Here is a 27,131-nt window from a genome sequence, read left to right on the forward strand (position 1 = left end):
CATATATATGTACAAATGTTCTTAAAAAAACTAAATGTAATCTGGGAGATCTTATCCAAAATCTGTGCATAGACATGTTTAAAAGGATCTGTTTTGTTATTTAAAAAGAGTGATCAGATTTCACATGTCAACAGCTCAAAGGATTGTGTTGAGTCATCTGAACTCTACATCATTCTTAGCTTCAGTGAGTGAAGCAGGCAGTGTTGTACTAAATTTTGCTGTGATATTAGTGGTGATTTCCATGAGTCTTTCTATTATACTCCAAGGCTATGGCAGTAGCTTCTATACATTCAGTATGGAATTCATATAGGCAAAGGCAAACATAAAGCTTATTTCCTGTCATAACAGTCCTGGAGCTTATCTATAAAAACTAAATATGGCATTGATTTTCAGTGTTTATATGCGGGGATCCTACTACACCAAATATATCTTAGTTTTCTAAAACATAATAATGTAATAAACTTGTATTAAGCTAATTATGAAGAGCCACCACATTATATTTAGCATAACAAAAAAGTATTTAAAAAAAGAGAAAGAAAAAAGTAAACAAACTAAGTCGCATCTAATTGTAACAAAAGTCTTAAGAAACTAAAAGGAAATTACTCTATTTCCTGTCATGCATGACATTTGGAGAATTGGATTCTAATCTCCAATTATATTTATTCTCATCAATATTTCCACCATCTTCTTAGACAAGATGAGACACTGCCCCTTAAATCTAATATGTCCCCTTAGTCAACAAAAGCATAAATTGACTCGGAAATTTTGTAACTCTTCATTTACCTGTTGTTCACTTTAACGTTAATGTCACCTTTACCTCTATTAAGAGAAAATGAAGAAAATGTCTAATAAAATAAAATACAATAAAATGTAGAGAGAAGATGTCTTATACAACTTAAGTTGCTGAGTAATTTGAAAGTGAGCTTCATCTCTATGGATTCCTGACATGGGAGGGTTTCAGGGGGGGGCGACTAAATGATCCTTCATATTACAGTAACCACAGCTGTAATGTTATAAGTCATACCTATTCTTACTTTAGTTTTGGTTTATGTTAGCTCTAATCATAAAATGCACACCGTCTCACTTTATGTGCAGTAAACATTGTAATCAGAATCCATTTTCTACACTGGGAAGGTCAGGGTCCTTTTCATTTTAGGTGCCTCTAAATTTTACAGATAACGTTGGCACCACACTGCATAGAAAGACAAGTCCCAAGACGATAATTTAGTAAAGTGCACACTTTGAGGTGTGAGTTTGATATTGACTGTGGGATTTGTTTCCATCTCCCTTTAATTGAATCTCATAGCTATAATGATTTCTGTGATCCTACCCCAGCTCTGCTCACACACCTCACTGAGCCAGGAATAGAATATTAACATGCCAGATCTTGTCAGCTTGTGTCGCAGCTCTGCTGTTCCATAAACAAGCGAGTATCGGTGAGGCTGTTATGAGAGACCTTTATCATATGCATAATGTGGGCCATCTGCTATAACTGCTTTAACGTGACAATAAGGTCGTTTTGCCTAATATTTAGATCACTCCTCAAAGCTTTATCTGTACACACTACACGAACTTTACTTCACCTAAGCAAACACATTTTAAAACTCATAAGAGTATAATGGGTTTCTTTTCAAGCACATATACTGTAGGTAATTATTTAGAAGCCAAAGAAAATATTCACCTAATTTCTTTTAAAGTACATTTACAAGTTTTTCTCTAATGGTTTATCGATTAAAGTTATATGTTGTGGGGACTGGGTGTGGCGGCAGTTCCAAAGGCGCCAGGGACTGCAGCTAAGTCCTATGACTTGCACCTGACATCCTCATATAAACCACAAACATCGTGAGAGCTGCGCAGGTGTACCAGGTTACTGGTGAAGCCATTTTGGTGGAGATATGCCCCTGCAGCCCTGATTAGCTGAAGCTGCGTACCTGGTGAGGTGATGTAGCCTGCTGTGCGTGGATGAGAACTGATAGTATATAAGAGTGAGAGGCCCAGGGCTCGGGGTCTTTCGCCTATACAGTCAATGCGCAGCCCAATAAACGTGTGCAGAAGGATTCTATTGTGGTGTCTTTCTTGCTGGCGAGTCAGGCGTCCCACAATATGTGTGTGATCGTATTTCCTGTGACATGTATTGGAATGTAGGTGTTGTGATTCCTTGGGTCCCCTTGGATCTCCCTATCCTACATTCTCTTGTGCAGCATCCTCCAAGTCCACATTCAGAGATGCTATTTTTTTCCTCTGGTGTGCACATGTAGAACTGAATTTTTTCACCTCTCTCTGTGTTGAAACTTATCCTTCCTCAGAGCACTGTCAGTTTCTTATTTCAAAGCAAACATTTGAAACAGAAAATGTTCTGTTTTGTGAAAGAACCACAAATGCTCCTTAAAATCAGAGCATTATGTTCCCTGAATAAACTGCAAGAAAAACCATGTGCTGTGAATTATCTGGAAGAGTCTTACAAGAAGGTATCATGATCAAATATGTTGATTTCAGGGTGGTTGTTTTCTATAATACTGCTGTTTGTTTGGCATGGGTCTTGTATAATGTGTTTATTCATTATGTACCAAGGAACGACTATTGGAGGCTGTCTTCCCATATCTATTTGCTGAACTTTGAAGTGCTAAGTGCTTATAGACATAAGAAGTTGAATATATTTATTTTAACAATACTTTAATGGCAGCAATAATTCTAGTTTCTAGATTCCTCTTTATGTTTTCCAGCATCTCCGTAGCTTTTAAATGGTGCACATGGTTTGTTCCCAGAAGTGAGCCAGACCCCCAACACACCTAGGTTAGGACTAGAAGTCAGAAGGCTCCCATCCAAATACTGGCGCTGTCAGTGCTATCTGAGTGAACTTCTTTTGTCAGTTTCCTGCTATCCTTAGCCTCTGATAGCCTAACAATAAGCGTATTTTGCTTGTGTAGCATACTACAGCCTATTTTCTCACCTTTATACTTTCATGCAATGTTCACACCTTCCCTAAGAGAAGGTCTGAATATGATGAAACTTTGGTAGATATAGCCACTGGATCTAAGTGATGAAGGGCTTCCAGGCTTCTGAGGAGTGTCTGCAGCGCCTCTCGTCTGTAATTGATTGTCTTCTAACATTAACTCTAGGAATTTTTTTTGTAGCAGTAAATTTAAAAAGGAAGAGGGAACTGCTTATTCATGCATCATGTTTATTTCCAGACCTGGGGATGCGGGGATGTAGCTGAGCTCATGTGTGACATGCAACCCTGGGTTCCACTCTCATCACAGCATGAAATACAGAAAAAGAAATAAAATCCTACCTTCCAACCTCACTACTAACTATCTGGAACTATGAATAGCTACATGGTATCCCAAAGAATATAACACACACACACATATATATGTATATACATATATATGTATATATGTGTGTGTGTGTGTGTGTATGTGTATATATATATACATATATATATATATATTCACAACTTTGAAGGCTTTAAAATTAAATAAATGAGGTCAATATACAAAACCATGTATAAGAAAGCCATAATATGTATATGTGAAAAAAATTGTAAGCTAGTCAGTGACAAGAAGAACTCATGCACATCTAGGTTAACAAATATCAGGATTTACAAAGAGAAATTATGTAGAAACGTGGAGAAAGAGAATGGTCATGATTGTTATGAAGCATGCCTAACCCAAAACTTAACAAGAGGTAGGAAGAGATAGGTTCACCTGGAGCTAATCCAGAGGCAACAATGACTTATCAATTTTACAGGCAATGTGTATCAATGCTGCTTATTCCCAGAGATAAGGCACAACAATAAATAATTTTCCGTACTGGATCTGACAAGGTGATCTTATTATTTTCAACATATACATGATTTTGATGCTTGCAGTTTGAAGATGTTCTGGCCTTCCACTTCGTGCCTGTTGTCTTTGTGTCTCTCGATCCAAAGCAAATTGTCTATATGCATAGAAAACAGGTGATAAGGATATCATTAAATAAAGACGTAATAAAGATCCCATGGTCATATTAGAATGTGAATCCGGCATGAGGCCATCATCAGTGAACGACCTCCATGCTTGGTCCACATGGTTTAAGTTTTTGAGCATGAGCTGTGCAGAAGTTTATCTCAGAGACAACTGTAATAATATTTACTTCTTTGGGGGTAAGTTATTGCATGGAGCAAAGATATTCTTTATAAATAAAATAGTTGAATATATTTCTTTATGAAACATCTAAATAGGATATGCAACCTGAGATAATTCATTTCCACTTGAAAAATATAATAAGCTCTTCCGGCCGGACCAGCACCAGGGTAGCTAGAGCACAGGGTCGGCTGACACCCACCAGCTAACCACCACCCCCGCCACAGGATTTTGAGACTGCTGGTGAGTGGAACACAGCTTCTGCTCCAGTCCAATCACGCGGGATCTGAGACTGCTTTGGTTGGGGAGGCAGAAATCCGGCCTGAGTAGGGCCACAAGCCTCTTCCGGTCAGAAAAGCTCCAGGGTAGCTAGGGCGCAGGGTCGGCTGATGATCGCCAGCTACCCACAACACCCGCCACAGGATCTTAAGACTTCTGGTGAGTGGAACACAGCTTCTGCTCCAATCCAATTACACGCTGGACCTGAGACTGCATTACTTAGGGAAGCAGAAAACCTGCCTGATTAGGACCACAGGCCTCTTCCGGCCAGACCAGCACCAGGGTAGCTAGATCGCAGGATCGGCTGACACCCGCCAGCTACCCACTACCCTCGCCACAGGATTTTGAGACTGCTGGTGAGTGGAACACGGCTTCTGCTCCAATCTTTAAACAGTGACAACCACAACAACTAACCCCAGAGATTACCAGATGGCAAAAGGTAAACGTAATAATCTTACTAACAGAAACCAAGACCACTCACCATCATCAGAACCCAGCACTCACACTTCGCCCAGTCCAGGGCACCCCAACACACTGGAAAAGCTAGACACGGATCTAAAAGCATATCTCATGATGATGGTAGAGGACTTCAAGAAGGACTTTAATAACACACTTAAAGAAATACAAAGGAACACAGGTAAACAGGTAGAAGACAGTAAAGAGGAAGCACAAAAATCCCTTAAAGAATTGCAGGAGAACACTGCTAAAGAGTTACAAATCCTTAAAGAAAAACAGGATAACATAATCAAACAGGTAGAAGTCCTTAATGAAAAACAGGAAAACACATCCAAACAGATGATGGAAATGAACAAAACCATGCTAGACCTAAAAAGGGAAGTAGACACAATAAAGAAAACCCAAAATGAGGCAACACTGGAGATAGAAACCCTAGGTAAGAAATCTGGAACCATAGATACGAGCATCAGCAACAGAATACAAGAGATGGAAGAGAGAATCTCAGGTGCAGAAGATTCCATAGAGAGCATCAGCACAACAATCAAGGAAAATGTAAAATGCAAAAAGATCCTAACTCAAAATATCCAAGAAATACAGGACACAATGAGAAGACCAAACCTACGGATAATAGGAGTGGATGAGAATGAAGATTTTCAACTCAAAGGACCAGCAAACATCTTCAACAAAATTATAGAAGAAAACTTCCCAAATCTAAAGAAAGAGATGCCCATGAACATACAAGAAGCCTACAGAACTCCAAATAGACTGGACCAGAAAAGAAATACCTCCCGACACATAATAATCAGAACAACAAATGCTCTAAATAAAGATAGAATACTAAAAGCAGTAAGAGAAAAAGGCCAAGTAACATATAAAGGCAAGCCTATCAGAATTACACCAGATTTTTCACCAGAGACTATGAAAGCCAGAAGATCCTGGACGGATGTTATACAGATACTAAAAGAACACAAACTCCAGCCCAGGCTACTATAACCAGCCAAACTCTCAATTAACATAGATGGAGAAACCAAAGTATTCCAGGACAAAACCAAATTCACACATTATCTCTCCACGAATCCAGCCCTTCAAAGGATAATAACAGAAAAAAAAACCAATACAAGGACAGGAACCAAGCCCTAGAAACAACAAGAAGGTAATCCCTCAACAAACCTAAAAGAAGACAGCCACAAGAACAGAATGCCAAATTTAACAACAAAAATAACAGGAAACAACAATTACTTTTCCTTAATATCTCTTAATATCAATGGACTCAACTCCCCGATAAAAAGACATAGACTAACAAACTGGCTACACAAACAAGACCCAACATTTTGCTGCTTACAGGAAACTCATCTCAGAGAAAAAGATAGACACTACCTCAGAATGAAAGGCTGGAAAACAATTTTCCAAGCAAATGGTATGAAGAAACAAGCTGGAGTAGCCATTCTAATATCTGATAAGATTGACTTCCAACCCAAAGTCATTAAAAAAGACAAGGAGGGACAGGTCATACTCATCAAAGGTAAAATCCTCCAAGAGGAACTATCAATCCTGAATATCTATGCTCCAAATACAAAGGCAGCCACATTCATTAAAGAAACTTTAGTAAATCTCAAAGCACACATTGCACCTCATACAATAATAGTGGGAGACTTCAACACACCACTTTCACCAATGGACAGATCATGGAAACAGAAACTAAACAGGGACACAGTGAAACTAACAGAAATTATGAATCAAATGGATCTGGCAGATATCTACAGAACATTCTATCCTAAAACAAAAGGATATACCTTCTTTTCAGCACCTCATGGTACCTTCTCCAAAATTGACCACATAATTGGTCACAAAACAGGCCTCAACAGATACAAAAATATTGAAATTGTCCCATGCATCCTCTCAGATCACCATGGACTAAGGCTGATCTTCAATAACAAAATAAATAATAGAAAGCCAACCTTCACGTGGAAACTGAACAACACTCTTCTCAATTATACCTTGGTCAAAGAAGGAATAAAGAAAGAAATTAAGGACTTTTTAGAGTTCAATGAAAATGAAGCCACAACATACCCAAACTTATGGGACGCAATGAAAGCATTTCTAAGAGGAAAACTCAGAGCTCTGAGCGCCTCCAAAAGGAAACTAGAGAGAGCACACATTAGCAGCTTGACAACATACCTAAAAGCACTAGAACAAAAGGAAGCAAATTCACCCAAGAGGAGTAGACGGCAGGAAATAATCAAACTCAGGGGTGAAATCAACCAAGTGGAAACAAGAAAAACTATTCAAAGAATCAACCAATCAAGGAGCTGGTTCTTTGAGAAAATCAACAAGATAGATAAACCCTTAGCCAGACTCACTAGAGGGCACAGGGAAAGCATCCTAATTAACAAAATCAGAAATGAAAAAGGAGACATAACAACAGATCCTGAAGACATCCAAAACACCATCAGATCCTTCTACCAAAGGCTATACTCAACAAAACTGGAGAACCTGGATGAAATGGAGAAATTCCTAGACAGATACCAGGTACCAAAGTTGAATCAAGATCAGGTTAATGATCTAAACAGCCCTATATCCCCCAAAGAAATAGAAGCAGTCATTAATAGTCTCCCAACTAAAAAAAGCCCAGGACCAGATGGGTTTAGTGCAGAGTTCTATCAGACCTTCAAAGAAGATCTAATCCCAGTTTTTCACAAACTATTCCACAAAATAGAAACAGAAGGTACTCTACCCAACTCATTCTATGAAGCCACAATTACTCTGATACCTAAACCACAAAAAGACCCAACAAAGATAGAAAACTTCAGACCAATATCCCTTATGAATATTGGTGCAAAAATCCTCAATAAAGTTCTTGCTAACCGAATCCAAGAACACATCAAAACAATCATCCATCCTGACCAAGTAGGTTTCATCCCAGGGATGCAGGGATGGTTCAATATACGGAAATCCATCAACGTAATCCAGTATATAAACAAACTCAAAGACAAAAACCACATGGTCATCTGGTTAGATGCGGAAAAAGCATTTGACAAGATCCAACACCCATTCATGATAAAAGTCTTGGAAAGATCAGGAATTCAAGGCCCATACCTAAACATGATAAAAGCAATCTACAGCAAACCAGTAGCCAACATCAAAGTAAATGGTGAGAAGCTTGAAGCAATCCCTCTAAAATCAGGGACTAGACAAGGCTGTTTTCTCCATACCTATTCAACATTGTACTTGAAGTCCTAGCCAGAGCAATTCGACAACAAAAGGAGATCAAAGGGATACAAATTGGAAAAGATGAAGTCAAAATATCACTTTTTGCAGCTGATATGATAGTATATATAAGTGACCCTAAAAATTCCACCAGAGAACTCCTAAGCCTATTAAACAGCTTCGGTGAAGTAGCTGGATATAAAATTAACTCAAACAAATCAATGGCCTCTCTCTACACAAAGAATAAACAGGCTGAGAAAGAAATTAGGGAAACAACACCCTTCTCAATAGTCACAAATAATATAAAATATCTTGGCGTGACTCTAACTAAGGAAGTGAAAGATCTGTATAATAAAAACTTCAAGTCTCTGAAGAAAGAAATTATAGAGGATCTCAGAAGATGGAAAGATCTCCCATGCTCATGGATTGGCAGGATCAACATTGTAAAAATGGCTATCTTGCCAAAAGCAATCTACAGATTCAATGCAATCCCCATCAAAATTCCAACTCAATTCTTCAACGAATTAGAAAGTGCAATCTGCAAATTCATCTGGAATAACGAAAAACCTAGGATAGCAAAAACTCTTCTCAAGGATAAAAGAACCTCTGGTGGAATCCCCATGCCGGACCTAAAGCTCTACTACAGAGCAATTGTGATAAAAACTGCATGGTACTGGTATAGTGACAGACAAATGGACCAATGGAATAGAATTGAAGACCCAGAAATGAACCCACACACCTACGGTCACTTGATCTTCAACAAGGGAGCTAAAAACATCCAGTGGAAGAAAGACAGCATTTTCAACAAATGGTGCTGGCACAACTGGTTGTTAACATGTAGAAGAATGCGAACTAGCCGGGCGTGGTGGCGCACGCCTTTAATCCCAGCACTCGGGAGGCAGAGGCAGGCGGATTTCTGAGTTCGAGGCCAGCCTGGTCTACAAAGTGAGTTCCAGGACAGCCAGGGCTACACAGAGAAACCCTGTCTCAAAAAAACCACAAAAAAAAAAAAAAAAAAAAAAAAAAAAAAAAAAAGAATGCGAATTGATCCATTCCTATCTCCTTGTACTAAGGTCAAGTCTAAGTGGATCAAGGAACTTCACATAAAACCAGAGACACTGAAACTTATAGAGGAGAAAGTGGGGAAAAGCCTTGAAGATATGGGCACAGGGGAAAAATTCTTGAATAGAACAGTAATGGCTTGTGCTGTAAGATCGAGAATTGACAAGTGGGACCTCATGAAACTACAAAGCTTCTGCAAGGCTAAAGACACCATCAATAAGACAAAAAAACCACCAACAGATTGGGAAAGGATCTTCACCTATCCTAAATCAGATAAGGGACTAATATCCAATATATATAAAGAACTCAAGAAGGTGGACTCCAGAAAGTCAAATAACCCCATTAAAAAATGGGGCTCAGAACTGAACAAAGAATTCTCACCTGAGGAATACTGAATGGCAGAGAAGCACCTGAAAAAATGTTCAACATCCTTAATCATCAGGGAAATGCAAATCAAAACAACCCTGAGATTCCACCTCACACCAGTCAGAATGGCTAAGATCAAAAATTCAGGTGACAGCAGATGCTGGCGAGGATGTGGAGAAAGAGGAACACTCCTCCATTGTTGGTGGGATTGCAAGCTTGTACAACCACTCTGGAAATCAGTCTGGCGGTTCCTCAGAAAATTGGACATAGTACTACCAGAGGATCCAGCAATACCTCTCCTGGGCATATATCCAGAAGATGTCCCAACCGGTAAAAAGGACACATGCTCCACTATGTTCATAGCAGCCCTATTTATAATAGCCAGAAGCTGGAAAGAACCCAGATGTCCCTCAACAGAGGAATGGATACAGAAATTATGGTACATTTACACAATGGAGTACTACTCAGCTATTAAAAAGAATGAATTTATGAAATTCCTAGCCAAATGGATGGACCTGGAGGGCATCATCTTGAGTGAAGTAACACAATCACAAAAGAACTCACACAATATGTATTCACTGATAAGTGGATATTAGCCCAAAACTTAGGATACCCAAGATATAAGATACAATTTGCTAAATGCATGAAACTCAAGAAGAATGAAGACCAAAGTGTGGACACTGTGCCCCTTCTTAGAATTGGGAACAAAACACCCAGGGAAGGAGTTACAGAGACAAAGTTCGTAGCTGTGATGGAAGGATTGACCATTTAGAGACTGCCATATCCAGGGATCCATCCCATAAGCAGCTTCTAAATGCTGACACCATTGCATACACTAGCAAGATTTTGCTGAAAGAACCCAAAGATAGCTGTCTCTTGTGAGACAATGCTGGGGCCTAGCAAACACAGGAGTGGATGTTCACAGTCAGCTATTGGATGTATCACAGGGCTCCCAATGGAGAAGCTAGAGAAAGTACCCAAGGAGCTAAAGGGATCTGCAACCCTATTGTTGGAACAACATGATGTACTAACCAGAACCCCGGAGCTCTTGTCTCTAGTTGCATATGTATCGAAAGATGGCCTAGTTGGCCATCACTGGAAAGAGAGGCCCATTGGACTTGCAAACTTTATATGCCCCAATATAGGGGAATGCCAGGGCCAAAAGAATGGGAATGGGTGGGTAGGGAAGTGGGGGGCGCTATGGGGGACTTTTGGGATAGCATTGGAAATGTAACAGGAAAATATGTAATAAAAATATTAAAAATTAAAAAAAAAATCCAAAATTTCTGGGTCTAGTGTAGCAGGTCTGAGGCAGAAGGATTCTAAGTTCAAGGCAAACTTGGGTTGTACAGCAAGACTCAAAAAAAAAAATATAATAAGCAACTATAGTCTATTGTGACAAACAGTCGTAGACAGCTGGGCTACTTTTAGGCTGTAAGGATTAACCACTCAATATTCTTCATTTACTAAGATAGAAACAATTCTGAATGAAGTTAGTTTTCATCTTTATTCAAGAGGAGACTTTTTTTTTAAACCAGTGTTCCCATTTTACTTGTTGCAGCAGCTTTGGAACAAATACTTTAAAAGTGATGATGGTATACATTTAGACCATTCCTCATCTAGTATTTTAAAATATGCATTATGATTTAACATATATACCATACATATACAGACAAAATATGCATTTTGATTTTAACATGTATATGTATAACATATATACACAAAAATATGCATTATGATTATTATACACACACATGCATGCAGGCATGCGTGTGTGTGTGTGTGTGTGTGTGTGTGTGTGTGTGTGATATATAAATCAGGATACCTAGGCTAACTACTCAGTCAGTAAAGTGCTTGAATACAAAAATTAGGACCTGGGGTCAGTCCTTAGAACCCAAGGAAAAAACGTCAGAGATGTTTACAACCAGTGGCACATGTAGTCCTAGTGACATGGAGATACAGGTAAGTGAATGCTGGTGTCCACTGGCCAGCCACCATAGTCTACTCAATGATGCTTAGTCCCACTGAGTCAGAGAAAGCAGTGAGAGGCCCTACATCTTCTTTGTTGGTGCTATAAAATTATCTGACCAAAGGATTTAAGAGACAATAGGTTTTCTTTGGCTTGCACTTCTGAGTGATATACTCCACCATAGAGGGGAAGGTAAGGCAGTAAGCAGAGAAGACATAGCAGCAGAGAAAGAAACTGCCACCTTATATTGCCTCGGAATTCAGAGAGCAGAGAGTGAACAGGAAGCTGAGCCAGGCTACTTATAAAGCCTCAAAGCTTCAGACACACTTCCTTCAGGAGGCTTCATCTCCTGGAATTTCCCCAACCTTGCTTCCTTAATAGTGCCATCAGCTAGGACCGAATACTCAAATAGGTCTGCCTGTGAGGGTATGTCATATTCAACCCACAGCACTGTCTCACAAAGGAAGATCCACAACTCCAGAGTAACAGCTATAGAAGATGATCTCTGAGCTTCAGCTTGAGATGTGTGCATGTGCACATGTGCACACACACAAACACACACACACAGAAAGACAGAGAGAGACAGAAAGAGACAGAGACAGAGAGACAGAGACAGGAAGACAAGAGAGAGAGAGAGAGAGAGAGAGAGAGAGAGAGAGAGAGAGAGAGAGAGAGAGAGAGAGGAGAGAGAGAGGCTCAAAATACAACAACCCCAATCCTTCCCTTAAAGCTCTCTAGTTACATTTTCTTTGAAGGCAGTGAGCTTTCCAAGTATGTGGCAAGCATACACTGTGTAAGGTGATGCAGAACCTAGCAGACTAGTCATTGCATCTTCATACATATTTATACATTCTTCTCTAAAGCAGCTGGATGATTTGCATCATGTATTATTAATTAGTGGAGATGCTAGTAAAAGAAACTAAGTTTCCAGGAAAAAAATGAAACATTGCTCAGTATCTGTACCGAAAATGCTCATGTCGGAAAAGATTCCCAAAAAGTAATTAGCATCTACCAAAGGCAAACTGGTCACTCAGAAAAGGCACTAAAGTGAGCTGCGTCTGTACTTAACAGATGAATTCCTGCCCAGGGACTTAGACAGAGCTTCAGGGACTGGATACTGGAAGCCTTGCCATCCTGACGACGGACTGATCAGACACATTTAATTTTATTCCCTCCCACAACCTACTAAAATACACGATAGATCTTTTTCACTCTAACAAAAAACCTAAATTTACTGAATGCGGAAGAAACGGAAGAGGAGATATCAGTAAAAACAAATGGAATCTAGAAAGCAGATGGAACACTGGGACATAACACAGACTACAGAAGGATAAGTCCTACCAATCACTGAGAGACTCAGAATCCCAATCCAATTTGCTTCCTGGAATCCTCCAAAGACAGGCGTGTAACTAGGTAGAGTCACCTCTAGTGATACAGGAGAATCACCAAAGAGGATCCAGAAGCTCGAGCGGGCAGTGATTACTGCCTCCACTACAGGCAGGGCACCCCTTTCTCCTGTGTAGCATGATGGAAGGGAAGTGGCATACAGGAAAAGACCTCTGAACTGTGGAGTTCCAGGCATAGTCAAGGGTAGAAAGAGACGTTATTATGAAGACGAATAAGCATGTCTGTACCTGCATATGTAGTGAATAAGTGCTGCTAGCCTGTCTCTCCTACTTAGTTTGCAGATTTCCTGAAACCTAGGAAATTACTCTCAGGCAAAATGTCTGAATGGTCACCTCCGAAATTCTGCCCTCTTTAAGGGAAGACAACACACGCTGTGGCATGAGACAGGTTTTACTTCTGATTGGCCATGATTCACAGTCTCCTGATGTGGTGGTCTCAGACTATTGGCAGGTCTTATCTGTTGTGTTATGGTTGCCTTCTGACTTGGCCCTGAGGTTTGTTTCCTCTTCTGTCTCCTCTTCCTTTCCCTTTTGCATTTCCTCTCTCTTACACACGCCTGATATCTAAGAAACCCTTCAATGAGGAGAAAGCTAGGAGAAATCAGGAGATTCTGGTCACATTTCTCTAGTCACCTTGGGAGACCATTCCCAGAGTGCCAATCAGATTTTCAGTCTGTGTCTTTGCAGCACATAATCAAGTCGTCTTTCATCTATGAATGACGTGCACTAAACAGAGACTCTGCAGAAAGAAGAAAGTAATTAAAGTCACAGTAGCTTATTTATGTGACCTGAACATTGAAGCAAACAAAAACTGAAACAAATGATCAATTTACAGAAAAATAATGTAAGGCTTGAATTATGAAAATGTCAGTAAAAATGCTGAAGTTGAGTTAGAAAATAAACCAGAAAAAAACAAAATAATCTCAAAGAACTCTGAGAACACATGTAGAATATCCATCAATCAAATAAGAAACATGCTGCATACAATTAGTCAAAGATTCAGGAGTATTTATTCAATTGGAAAACTTAGCAGCCCAGATAGAGAACATTTGATGTATAGAGACCAGGCCACTGTGGACAGCACTGCATAGGCAGGGGATCCTGGATAGTATAAATGTGGGAAGAGTGGTAAACACACTGAATAATCATGCATTTATTTTCCTGTGTTTCTGATTTATAAATAATCTGTTTATCCTTTGAAATTTATATACTTCATTCAATATATTGATTCTATCCATCCACTACTTCTGTCTTTGTCAGGGTTATATTACTGTGATAAGACACCATGACCAAGGCAACTATTACAAGAGAAAACATTTAATTAGGACTGCCTTACAATGTCAAAGGTTCAGTCCATTACCACCACACTGGAAAGCATAGCTGCTTGTCAGCAGACATGGTGATGAAGAAGCTGAGAGTTCTATATCTTGTTCTGAAAGCAGCCAGAAGGAAACTATATTCTGCAGGTAGCTGGGAGGAGACTGGAATTCTACACTGGGCAAGACTAAAGGAGGCTGAGGAGCCAGTAAGCAGTACCCTTCTATGGCCTTTGCATTAGCTCTTGCCTCAAGGTTTCTGGCCTGCTTAAGTTCATGTCCTGACTTCCTTCAGTGATGAAAGCATATGATGTCAAAAGAGTGAGCCAAATACTTTTTTCCCAAACTTGGTCATTTGTTATGGTGTTTCATAATAGCAGTAGTAACCTCAATATAGACTGTTAGTATCTTAAAATAGATATTAGATCTTACTATCTAGTTTGGTGGTAAACTGACAGCCATAACAACACCCTATGTTTTTTGAGGTCCCTCTGGAATCTCTTTGAATGGCAACTCTTAGGAAGATATAATATACCAGGCAATGGATTCTTATATAATATACCATGTCTTCTGGAAACAGAAGTATCGACCAATGTAGAGTATCTTTGTTTAAATTCCTTTTAAATATATTTTAAAATTAGCTTATAAACTGGGAGATTTCCACAAGGCTTCTTCACGTGTCTTTAACTTTCACTTATCCATTCCATTGGACCGTCTCATATGCCAATCCCATGATCTCCTCTTAAACATGCAACCTTGAATAATTGGGACCCCCTTGCCTTATTCTGTTGATAGCTGGGGTTATAGGACAGTATCCTCTTACTAGGATCTCTTTTAGTTTTATAGTAATCAATAACCCTTTTTTGACAAGTTATACTCGAATTGTGGAAGTATTTCCACTTTGAAAAGCCCAGCTAATATTTTGCAAAAAGTCAGCAGAAATTCAAATAGTAGGCCCAAATTTATTTATATGTAATATAATACTATATCTCTGAAAGATGTGGAGAATTATACTTAATTTATCATTGCATAAAATAAATGACTGTGGATGTTTCATATTTAACAATAAGTGTAATTTTGTTTCTTGATAGAACTTGGAAAGGATATTGTTTGTATTTTGTATTAATTACTTTTTGCTGCTGTCATAAAATACCATGACCAAAAGTGACTTATGGAAGAATTACTTTGGCTCAGGGTTCTAGATAGAAGGTGTATCATGGCACAGTAGGAATGGTCACAGGCAGCCTGGCTGGAAGGCAAGAGAAACATCTTCAAAAACAAACAAGAGACAGTGAACTGAATGTGGATGAGGATATAACACCCTCAAAATTCAGGTTCAGCAAGACTGGTCCATGGCTTCCCTAAAGGTCACCACCCACTGGGGAACAAGAGTTTACACATGTGAGGTCTAGGGACATTTGTCATTCAGTCCAGTAGAGGACTTTCCTGTTCCAGGTTCTTTTCTCTCGGCAGTAATCATCTACCCAGTTCTTTAAGTTTATTGCTGATTACTTAATTAAAATAATTACAGTGATGCTGCTTTTATAAATAGCCTTCTTGTAGAATTTCTTCTGGAATGAATTTTCAAGTAGAATCCTACAGAATTCATGTTTGTGTAGCTGGTAATTAATAAAACATATTAAAGTATATTCATTGGTTATATTATCATCATCACTCATAAACTGCATGTAGTTGTGGGAATGTATACATGATCTAGAAGTATTCTTATTGACGATGGTGAAACTTATTTTTTAAAGTACAGATTAATAAAATGTCACCAGTTATGTTAAGAAAATTATAAAAAATACCCGTGCTGTCTCATTTACATTGGTGACAATATTGACTTAAAATAGTATAGTATCTTTTTGTGTTAACCAAGATAAACTTTTTAATGCAACCTGGAAAGAGTCTGATTGCTCTCATAATAAGAAGACAATAATTTTAAAGAGTAATCATGGAAGGTAACATACACAGATAAATTTGTTCTGTACCCCAGAGCAGAAAAATGCAGCCACTGATTACTCTTAAAATTTAAATTCAATAGATGGTATAAGGATGCTTTAGAAAAAAAGGGTCAGTGTTTTTACCACTTCTCACTTCATTTTAAATTAATTACTAAAGAAAATACTCAGCAAGAGGCATTACTTGACAAAATGCAAAGAAAATTATATTGCTGACTGTCTTTGTCAGTTTTCTATTGGTAGGAAGCGACACCATGATCGAGTTAACTAATAAAAGAAAGTGTTTGGTTGAGGCTTTATTTACAGTGTCAGTGACTGTCATGGTGAGAAGGATGCCCAGGGATGTCACCACCCACACCTCCACCATTGGTCACTTATTGGGAAAATGCCTTACAGCTATATCTCATGGAGACATTTCCTCAAAGGAAGCTCCTTTCTCTGTGATAACTCCAGCTTGTGTCAAGTTGACACACAAAACCAGCCAGTGCAAGTTGTAATTAGTGCAACTTGAAACGATTATTAAGGTATATAACTTGTGGGCTTGTGAGGAGGCATAGTGGATAGGAACACTTGCTATACAAGTTCGAGGGCCTAAGTTCAGATCCACAGCATCCACATGAAAAACTTGGTACAAGGCACATCTGTTACACCATTACTGAGAGGAGGGTGTGGAGGGGCAGACAGAAGGATCACTTGATTCAGGGGCATGCTGACCTATCTGAAAAACAGCCAGCTTCATGTTCAATAAGAGACTTGTCTCAAGGGAATATGCAAAGAAATGATACAAGATTTGTCTACTATCTTCATTTAGCCTCTACATACATATTAAACAGATGTGTGAACCTCTTACACACATACATAAACCACAAATATTCTAATGTGTCTGCATGGTATAAAAAGAAATAAAAAATTTCAATAGACTTCTAAGTGTTTCTAGCTATGTATTTTAATGAATATTAAAAATTCAAAGCAAAGAACTTAAAGAATTAATATAGAATGCATCCATTATACATATATTTAAACATAGAGGATTAATGAAACATAAAGGAAATACAGCCTAATGGAAATCAAGCAGAATAAGCAAATTGACCTGTTAGACTGAAAACACAATCAGATATTAAATCAGATATTAAAATAATTCAGTGATCTGAAAGTGAAATTAAATATATCAAAATAATAAATGTATTTCAGGGTTTCTGGATGTAGTAACAAAGCAAAGTATAATAATATAGAGAAGATTGGAGGCTTGGAAAAAAATGTTCTTTGAGCAAAAGCATTTCCAAAAGATAACAGATGTCGTTATAATAATAAAATACAATGTGGATTAGAGTGCTGAAAAAGATAATGGTGATCATTATAGGTGAGAAAGTATTCACTGTAGAGGTGACAATTCTGACTCTGGGGATTGTTCCTTGATCTCAAAATGAACACATACATAGCTAGTGTGGGATTTAAACAAAAGCTACCCCATAACTGATTCTTTAAAGTGATGAAAATTAGTAAAGTTGGTAGCCTGGATCCCTGTAGGGATTCAGGTGGGAGAGGGTGCCACTGCCTTCTGGCCATGGCTGCAGTCATTGTCTTGACATGTTCCATGCTGCCTTGTGCACTCCTTATCAAGGAGGAAGGCTAGGTGCCCTGGTTAGTAGCTTTTCTAAGAAGAACCAACACACCCACCCAACTTTGTTATGTCTCATCCATTTTTGGGTTTCCCTACTCTAGTTTAATTTAATTTGTTGTAATAAAACACCCTCACAAAAAGTGATTTACAAGAGAACATATCTACATTAATTTACAACTCCAGATAGTTGCAAATTAAATTACAGTTCCGTCGTAGTTCATGACTATGAGTAAGTCAAGGTGGCGGGAAATTGGCATAGCAGTCACCTCACAACAGCAAGAAAAGGTATGTGAAAAAGATATGTGGATGTTTTGTTCCCCCCTTCTAAGATGGATCAAAGTATCCACACTATGGTCTTCCTTCTTGAGTTTCATGTAGTTTGTGAATTGTATCTTGGGTATTCTGAGCTTCTGGGCTTCTGGGCTAAGTGGAGTAGAGACTGAAGAAATGACCATCCAGAGACTGACTCACCTGGGGACCCATCCCATATAAAATCACCAAACCCAGACACTGTTGTGGATGCCAGCAAGTGCTTGCTGACAGGAGACTAATACAGCTCTCTCCTGAGAGGTTCTGCCAGTGTCTGACAGAAGTGGATGTTCACAGCCACATACATTGAACTGAGCACAGGGTCCCCAATGAAGCAGCTAGAGAAAGGAACTTAGGAGCTGAAGGGGTTTGAGGTCCCATAGGAGGTACAACAATGTGAACTAGCCAGTACCCCCATTGCTCCCAGGGACTAAAGCACCAACCAAAGAGCACACATGGTGGGACTCATGGCTCCAGCTGCATATACAGCATATGATGGCCTAGTCGGTCATCAATGCGAGGAGAGACTTTTAGTCCTGTGAAGGTTCTATGCCCCAGTGGGGGGAAATTCCAGGGCTAGGAAGTAGGAGTGGGTGGATTGGTGAGCAGGAGGAGGGGGGTTAGGGGGAGGGTGTTTTTTGGAGGGGACACTAGGAAAGGGGATAACATTTGAAATGCAAATAAAGAAAATATCCAAGAAAAAGAAAAAGAAAAAAGATATATGGAAAAACCACACTCTTCTAACCCAAGAAAAAAATCAATTGGTGGGATTAGGAGAACATGGTAGACATAAATACTCAAGGCTAAGTGTTTAAGTAGAGACAGTGGGGACCCACTTATTAGAGCACCAAAAAAACAGAGGCTATGGAGATGGATCTAGTAAGCATACTTTCTGCAGTAGCATAAGGATCTTTGTTTATGCAGGTAAATCGCTAGATATGGCCATATGAACCTGCTTCCCAAAGGTTGGGAAGGTGATGCAGAGACGGGAGGATCACTGGCGTTTCCTAGCCAGTAGCCTAGCTAAAATTTATTGATTTCCACATTTAGGAGATTTCTTGTCTCAAGGAAGTAAAACACGGGCAAGTAGAAGACATTTTCCTTGTCTTAGCACAAGTTACCTCTGCACATGCATAGACACTATGCATGATGTACTACAGACATAGACACATTGACCCACATGTACACCATACATAGGCACACACACACACACTAGACAGTGATAGTCTTTTTCCACAGAGCATGGAAGACAGTTCCACCAGAACAGCTCCTTGATTGATTAATTAATTATATGCTCTGCATACCTAATAGGACACCTCTGGGTTGTATATCAGCTAGGCTTGTTCAAGCTGCTACAGGATTATCAGGCACCTGTACATCCAGATACATTGCTCATACTCAATCATGGAAACCTATAGAGTAGCCTATGGCAAACTAAAAGGTGACTCAATATTGTACAAGATACATCTAGCATATAAACAATTCTCTTGTCATGTCGGTAAGGAAGCGGTTCTGGTCAACTTACTTTCATAGGAAGAGAATATGATTAGGAGTCCAGAGCAACTTTATTCTAAAAATTTGTGTCAATTTTTTTCATAATGAATTTTTAATACTATACCATGACTTCTTAGTTCATATCTAATTTTCATTTTTATTTTACATTCAAAGTTAAATCAATATAATCTTGGCCTTTATAATGAAAGCAAGAAGCTTGAGGAAACATTTTTTTCTAGTTTTAAAATTTTTCTGCCTTGGGTTATATTTCTCCATTTATAAGTTCACAAAATTGTTACTAAGTACTTACTATGTCAATATGAAAATTAATGAGGGAATCCCTACTTTCATAGAGACATGGTGATATTTGATTGAGCTAAAAGAGCCTTAAAGACATTGCTAGCATATATAGAAATTCCACCAAAATCCATTTACAAGTACATACTTATTTTTGAATAGTTCTTAATAAATAAATGTATCTCATATTTTAACATGGATTCATATTTCATGTGTCATTTAGGCACATAATGGCTAATAATTTTCACTAGCTTATACATTTTCTGAACAATTGTATGCATATTTTCCTAATTTTTCCCACGGACCAACTTTATAAGAGTGGAATTACTATGCCTGGGTAAATGTACCTTTTAAACAGCTTTGATACATATTGGCCATTTTCCCTAAAATAAGGCAATTTCCCTAATAATACACTCTGATGTCTATGAACTGAGAAAAATTAGAACACCTCTTTGTATAAAAATTTATATTTATCTGTTTCCCAATAACTTACTAGTCTTTCTTTAGGTCACTTTTTCTTGTAATTACCCTTGATTTCCTTTTGCCACTATATTATCAAAACAGGTGTAGGTTTTGTATAGAATGCTAGAATTATATTTTCAAGACACTTATCACTCAGTGGACTGTGTGGTCTGTATTTTCTCCAGTGTGCAGTGTGTCCTTTGCTCTTGCAACAAAGAGCATGTCATGTAGAAATTATTCATTCTTTAGAGTCAAAGATATTTGCTTCATACATTCAGCCTTAACAGTCTATAGGATTTTTCATCTATAAATAAGTAAAAATATAAATGTATTCTTTTTTTCACATTTTCATTGTTATATTTTAATTTGTGTCCCATAAAGATGTTACAATACATTCTCTGTTCTGAACAAAAGTACTCTCATTTCAAACCTCTTAAAATTCTGTTGTCTTATAGACTCGATAAGTTAAGTTACTTATGTATCTATGCTCTGGCAAACCAGAATTTCCCTGTCAGGTCGATGCTTTGAATGGACATCCCCATGAGTATGATGCTGGAGGCAATGAGTGGCTCATACCGATATTCATCTATGGCCAAAAAGACTTTAATAAATTGTTATTTATAAATCTTTTCCTAATGTTTAGAAGGGAAGGGTATAATAATACATTCTGGTGTGGGAAGGAACTTCATTATTCAATTACCATTTAACAATATTCATTTAAGCCATAGTATACAACATATAGAAAGTGTCATGCTTACATGTTCTATCATTAGTAGAACCAAATTATCTGTGTTGAGTTCAAATAGTGTTCTGTCATTATATTTTCAATAGCGTTGAGTTCAAATAGTATTCTGTAGTTATATTTTCAATATTTAAATCTTCCCTTCCTTTTCAGAATTTTGAAAAAGGTTCCTAATGTTCACGTTTTATTTTGTTTTCATTTTTTATATTCACCAAACTGTGATATCACGTTCATTGCATACTATGTACTGAGACTCTAGTACAGTATCTAAAACCCAATGTCTAGATTTTGGGATAAGTAAACAAATTGACAACTCAAGACAATTTACCTTGTTTAAAATAACTTATTGTGAGGCACAGTCCTCATGACTTGGTGAAAGTTGGAGAAATTTTATAGTTTATAAATAGATGAAAAAGTGGGTGTATACAGAAAAAACAATCTCATACCCCTTACCTCAGTGAAAACACCAATGTACTCATGACAAAAATCCTCCAAACCTCAGGTCATTGATCTGCCTTCACCAGCCACATGTCCTCTACCTCGAAATATTTCATGCAATTTGACTAACAGAAAATTAGCACATAATCAGCCATTCTAAACATCTGTGAAGAAGAGAACAAAACTGAACCTGTTTTCAACATAAATAATGTTAGTGTCTTATCCAGTGCAGAGTCTGTGCCATGGAAGATCAAACACACTCCAGGTTCACACTTTAGAATTTGAAGTCCACCTGCACTACTCCTAGGTCCTCTACTTTGTCAGTACAAACTGGTATGCCTTGCATACTCTATGGAAATTAACGGAGTCCATGTATATGAACTTCCATAGCAAATGTGTGGTAGATATCTCTAGGTAAGTTGACATGCTCCACCATCAACTTAACAGTGACTTCCCTGAACATAGTTTATCACTCATATATCCTTCATAGCACCATCTGTCAGAAAAGTACTCAAGTTTCAAGGATTAAAGTTCTGTTTAACTTTCCAGTAGCATAGCCTTTGTCATTCTCCAAGTACATTAACAACCACTAGAGGGAAAAAATATGGATTTATCAGTACATTTGCATACTGCTATTATGTACTAAAAAGGTTATTCAAATTTTACTGTGTGTTTATTTAATTTATTAATGTAATATGTTCTAGAACATTTTTTCTTTTATGAGTCTTTGGCTAGCTTTGACATAATTTCCAAACTTAATTAAATTTCTTTAAGAAAACAATTATAGTACTGTTTGCTTTTTCAGCAAAATATGTAACTTACAGAAAGCAAGGCCAGGTTTTAACTGGATTGATTCATAACTATAGCTGTATTTAGCATGTTCACATATTACGTTAAGGACACAAACCTTAAGATTCTTACCTTAATTAATGGTACACCTACCTCAGATATTAAAACATGGCTTTGGGTTTAAAGCAGTGAAGACCTTGTCTGACTTGAGACACCAGATCAAACACCTTTCTGTTACATGCTAGTTGATGGTTGTAGGGCATGTAGGACCTTGGTACCAGACAGGCATGGCAAGGTTGAAGGAGCTCAAACTATGGGAATCTCAGAATTGGGAATAGAAGGAGTGGAGCCATTCCCTGTCTACCTCTATCTGCTCTGGAACACATAACTACGGCGCCCTACTGAGAAAACCATGAACGCTAGGTCAAGTAGCAAAAACACTTGGGGTTCTGCGGGGCAAGTAGAACGGTGCCACCAGAAAGAAGAACTAGTAAGGTCATAGCAAATTCAAAAACCCCAGTATGTCTCATAGTTCAGAATGGTGTTAGAATCAGCTCCAGGCCAGATGACCTGTCCATAACACCTCACCAAGAGGACTCTGACAGTCACATAACATAAAAACCTAGAAGTCTCTCTCCATTCCAGTGAGGAATCTAGATTGGCCCTGAGTGCTTAGCCAATGAGCTTCCTTTCCTGAGCTTCTTTTCCTGCAAAAGGTATTTAATCTCATTCACCCTGTGTAAAAATGTCTGCATTCATGTCCGCCACGAGTAAAACAGTTTGGACAAGCAAAGACCATCTCCTTCCTTCCTCAAGGATTGCGATGGGGAGGCCTTAGTCTTAAAGAGCCTTGCCTACATCTCCAGAAGAGGGCTTCTCTTCCAGTCTCTCCATACATTTGGCACTTACTCAGAGCCAAGACAGATTCTACCCCGGTCCCGGGCTCAGTGCTCACCTGCAAACTCCCATTTTCCACTCCTCGTTGTCCCCAGGGGCATCTGGGTACACAGAAGTTCAAGAACTCTGTCCCAGAACTTGCTTTTTCTGCCCGGAAGAACATGGACTGCGACCCATCGTAGGCTGCATTCTGCTTTTCCTGAGTGGCACATTGGCATCCCAGAGGGTCAGGCTACAAAGCAGACTCACAGAGTTCTCCATGCTAACGAGTTGTCTACATAGCATCCTAGAATTCATCCTTTCCTGAACGTCCCTTCCCATAAAAGGTACCGTCCCTGATTCACCCCAATAAAGTGCATGCATTCTCATCTGTCATCAAACAAAGCAAAACAAACAAGCAAGTATCACTTCTTTATCAAGGATCGCTGCAAGAATCACTTCTTCATCGAGGATCACTGCAGGGAGTCGAGGTGGAGGGTGCTTGTAAAAAGCCCAGCCTACACTGCCCAGAAAGAGGGCATCTTCCAAACTACTAGAGTCCTCTTAGCTTCTTCCTAAGCTCTAGCTCAGCAAAAGGTTTAAAACCAACCGTGACGGAAATATTCGCATTTGACTGCCCTCCCTATAAAAAATGAATTGCTAGTTTATTCATCTTGCCTAATGACACAGAAGGGCAAAACAAGTACCCAAACAATGAATAATAATGCTTGAACTCAGGCTGAAAAATCAATACATCAGATCCGTGGAGCTTGCTTGGTCTTAATGCTCTCATCCCTGAATGCAGTAGGGCTTACCTTCTGAATATATATGTGCATTGACCTAATTACATAAATATTGAATTTTCCTTATATGAGGACCTCTTTTTCAGTCTCAGTGTAATTATGATGTCAATATTTGTGGCTGTACTAACACTGAGTTGAATTCTGTTCATTGTGATGGATATCATTATGTCATGAGATAACTCAGAGTCACATGGCCTTAGAACATTGGTGACACTAGATAGTGACGGACAAACCAGCAATTCCCTGGGTGTGTCACACTATTACCACCTGAAGAAAGCAATTGGTTCATTGCAAATCCTTATGGACCTTTCCCTACCCAGCCTGTCAGAGTCCATAAGGCAGAGGAATAGCAATTTAAAAGTAAGTAAAGGGGCTAAAGAGGTGGCTCAGCAGTTAGAAGCACTGACGGTTCTTCCAGGGTTCTTGATTCAATTCCCAGCAACCACATGGTGGCTCACAACCATCTTTAATGAGATCTGATAGCCTTTTCTTGTATGAATGAAGACAGCATATTCATATACATAAAAGTAAATGGCTTAATTCATCTGCCTTTCTTTTTTATAGTTAGACCAAGGGCTTTATCTCTAAATTCCATTGGCAGTGTTCCTATTGACAAGTTCTCCAATATACTGGTGGATATCTATATTGGTTTCTTCATGCCTCTATGTGCACATAATGGCTATATAATTCATAGCTTTGTGTATATTATATTATAGTAATATAATAGTGTCCTGTGCCCACTCTCATATGTGAAATCTAAACAGCCCCACTCATAAAGATGGAGGGCAGAATGCTGCTTCCAGGGCTTTCTAGGGCTTCAAGGGCTTCTAGGCTTATGGCTGCAGAAGAAGAGTTGGTTGTCAAACAGGACCATGTTTCAGAAATGAAGCAGAAAATGCAGGCAGAAGACAAGTGTTTCAGACATAATACAGAAGATTAAGTATAGCTCATAATACTCTATTATACATTACATTTCAAAATTGGTAAGAATGTAAATTTTAAAGCCTCAATACAAAACTTAGTATTTATTTCATATTTCATATTTATATCATAACACGTTATACTGAATAAATGTATTTCATAATAAAATTTATTGAAAAATAAAAATAAGTATGTAAAAACCCTATGCTTACTTTGTTCTGATATGAGGTAATATCTAGAAGTTCAACTCTATTTTTTTTAATTTTTATTTAGTCTATTTTTTTTTACACTTCAGATTTTATTCCCCTTCCAGTCCTCCATCTGACTGTTACACATCTCATACCTTCTCCCCTCCCCCTCCCGGTTGAATTAAAGTTCAACTTTAAACAGTCTTATTTAATTATTTCCTCTTACCTAGTGGCATTCTCATGAGAAAACTTGTTGCCAGTTCTATAGTTGACACAATGGAAAAAGCAGTAATGGAATATCTCAGAATATTTTATTTTACTAAATTTCTTTGCTTCTTTACAGAAATATTCTCAAAGAATTTTCTTAGTCAAAAAAAAAAGATTTTACTTTTCTCTTAACAGCATTTATGAGGATGCCTATATAAAAATGTTATTTCTACAATGTGGTTAGGGCGGGACTAATTGTGAAGCATAGGGCTTGGAGTCTGGGTGAAAACAGAGAAGGCAATACCAGCAAGAAGACAGTGGCATGTGCTTATCAGCTTTAAGAGCTATCCGAGGTTTGCATGCCCCACATCACTCTGTGCTTTCTTACTTGTCCTCCAGGGATGCCAGACAGCATGAACTTCAGTGATGTGAAGCAAGTCCATCGAGCAGACCGTGGAAGTACTCTGGATACAACCGGCGCCGGATGTGCGTCAGGAACTGAGTCTATGGCACTCCCTCTGCTGGGGACGCTGATGTTTCTTCCCTGGCTTTGGTAATGACATACCTTACTGGAGTCTTGAATTATCCCTTATCTCCTTATGTCTGGAACAGAAAAACTCTTTTAAAATAAATTAGGGAAAGTTGTGTTATTCTAACTTCTTAGATGCCAACTGGAATGTTCACACAGTACCTATCAGTCAAGATTCTGATAGTCTCTTTCAAACTATGTCTTCTTGGCATCTAACTTAAATCTTCTTAAATTCTAACATTAAATCTAAACTGTGAAAACTCAGAAGTGACTATTAGTAAGAAGGCTTTGGTGTATCTGTAATTCTATAGTCTGCTTAATCAAACCCTTTCCTTTTAACATTGTGAATGTTGACATTTGAGGGTGTGTTTGTCAAGCACAGAACACAATAAGTAGTATTTCTTAAAGAACTGGGAATAAAAATAACATTAAGTCAAAGCACACAAAGGCAAGTATTATGCATGCATTTTAGGGGATTCTTTCATTTTTGCAAGTTAAATAAAAAGTTACTACAAGTCTGTGAGATATAGAGTAGATTAGCAGGGCGATTTCACATAAATTTAATGAAGGAGCTTCATAATGTTCTACACTAAACCTCCTCTACTGAGCTTAGTAACTTAGGGATGTCCATGTGATGTTCCTTTACATTTGAAATGCACTGTAGTATTATGGCTCTGTTCCTCTTTTGTGTTTACCTAAAACAACTAGCTATGTCAGAAAGCACACTTGTTAACTCCAATAAAGTTGTTGATTATTTGATGAGAAATGTCAAAGAATATTATGGTCTTTTTTCCTAACAAAAGTTTATTCCTACTTCATTCGTTTTTGAAAATGTTATTTGCTACTTTGTAAAGAAAGCATCCTATGGAGCAAGCAGTTGGCTATCCATGCATAAGGTCTGATGAATGTCTTCCTGTGAGTAATAAGAAAGAACACGCAGTATGCAAGGCTTTAGTTTTCTTCCTATGTTCTCAGCAGGAAGGTCCCTAATCCACCATCCCTAACTTCTCAGTTGTGATCAGTTGCCTCAGCAGATACTGATAGGATACGTCTGAATCTGCACTTACGGAGGAAGAGACGAGTCAGCTTTTATTAAGAAGTATCACACCCAGCTGAGGCCAGGAAATATATCGCATACAAAGCAAAGGAAGAAGAAAAGGAAATGCTGAGCCTCTTAAGCAAATAATCCAAAAGGATTTAAAATGACCTCTGACAAGGGTCACAAAAGACTCAATTCAACAACTGCCCAGACAGAGGCAGAATTAATTTTCCCTAGTAAGAAAAAAATACATGATACACCTTGGCTCTC

At 38.4% G+C, this 27,131-nt stretch overlaps 1 protein-coding gene across 1 annotated transcript in view; it reads left to right on the plus strand.

Moving 5' to 3' along the window:
• Gpc5 (glypican 5) overlaps nt 1-26,579 on the plus strand; it is a 1,376,768-nt gene extending 1,350,189 nt beyond the window's left edge. Inside the window, exon 8 of the mRNA XM_021182017.2 lies at nt 25,693-26,579. Within this exon, the coding sequence (XP_021037676.1) occupies nt 25,693-25,850 (158 nt within the window). The 3' untranslated portion in view covers nt 25,851-26,579. The remainder of the gene's footprint in view (nt 1-25,692) is intronic.
• The last annotated feature ends 552 nt before the right edge of the window (nt 26,580-27,131 follow it).

This window comes from Mus caroli, unplaced genomic scaffold (assembly GCF_978045245.1).
Source record: "Mus caroli unplaced genomic scaffold, Mus_caroli_1 scaffold_12, whole genome shotgun sequence".
NCBI classification, from domain to species: domain Eukaryota; kingdom Metazoa; phylum Chordata; class Mammalia; order Rodentia; family Muridae; genus Mus; species Mus caroli.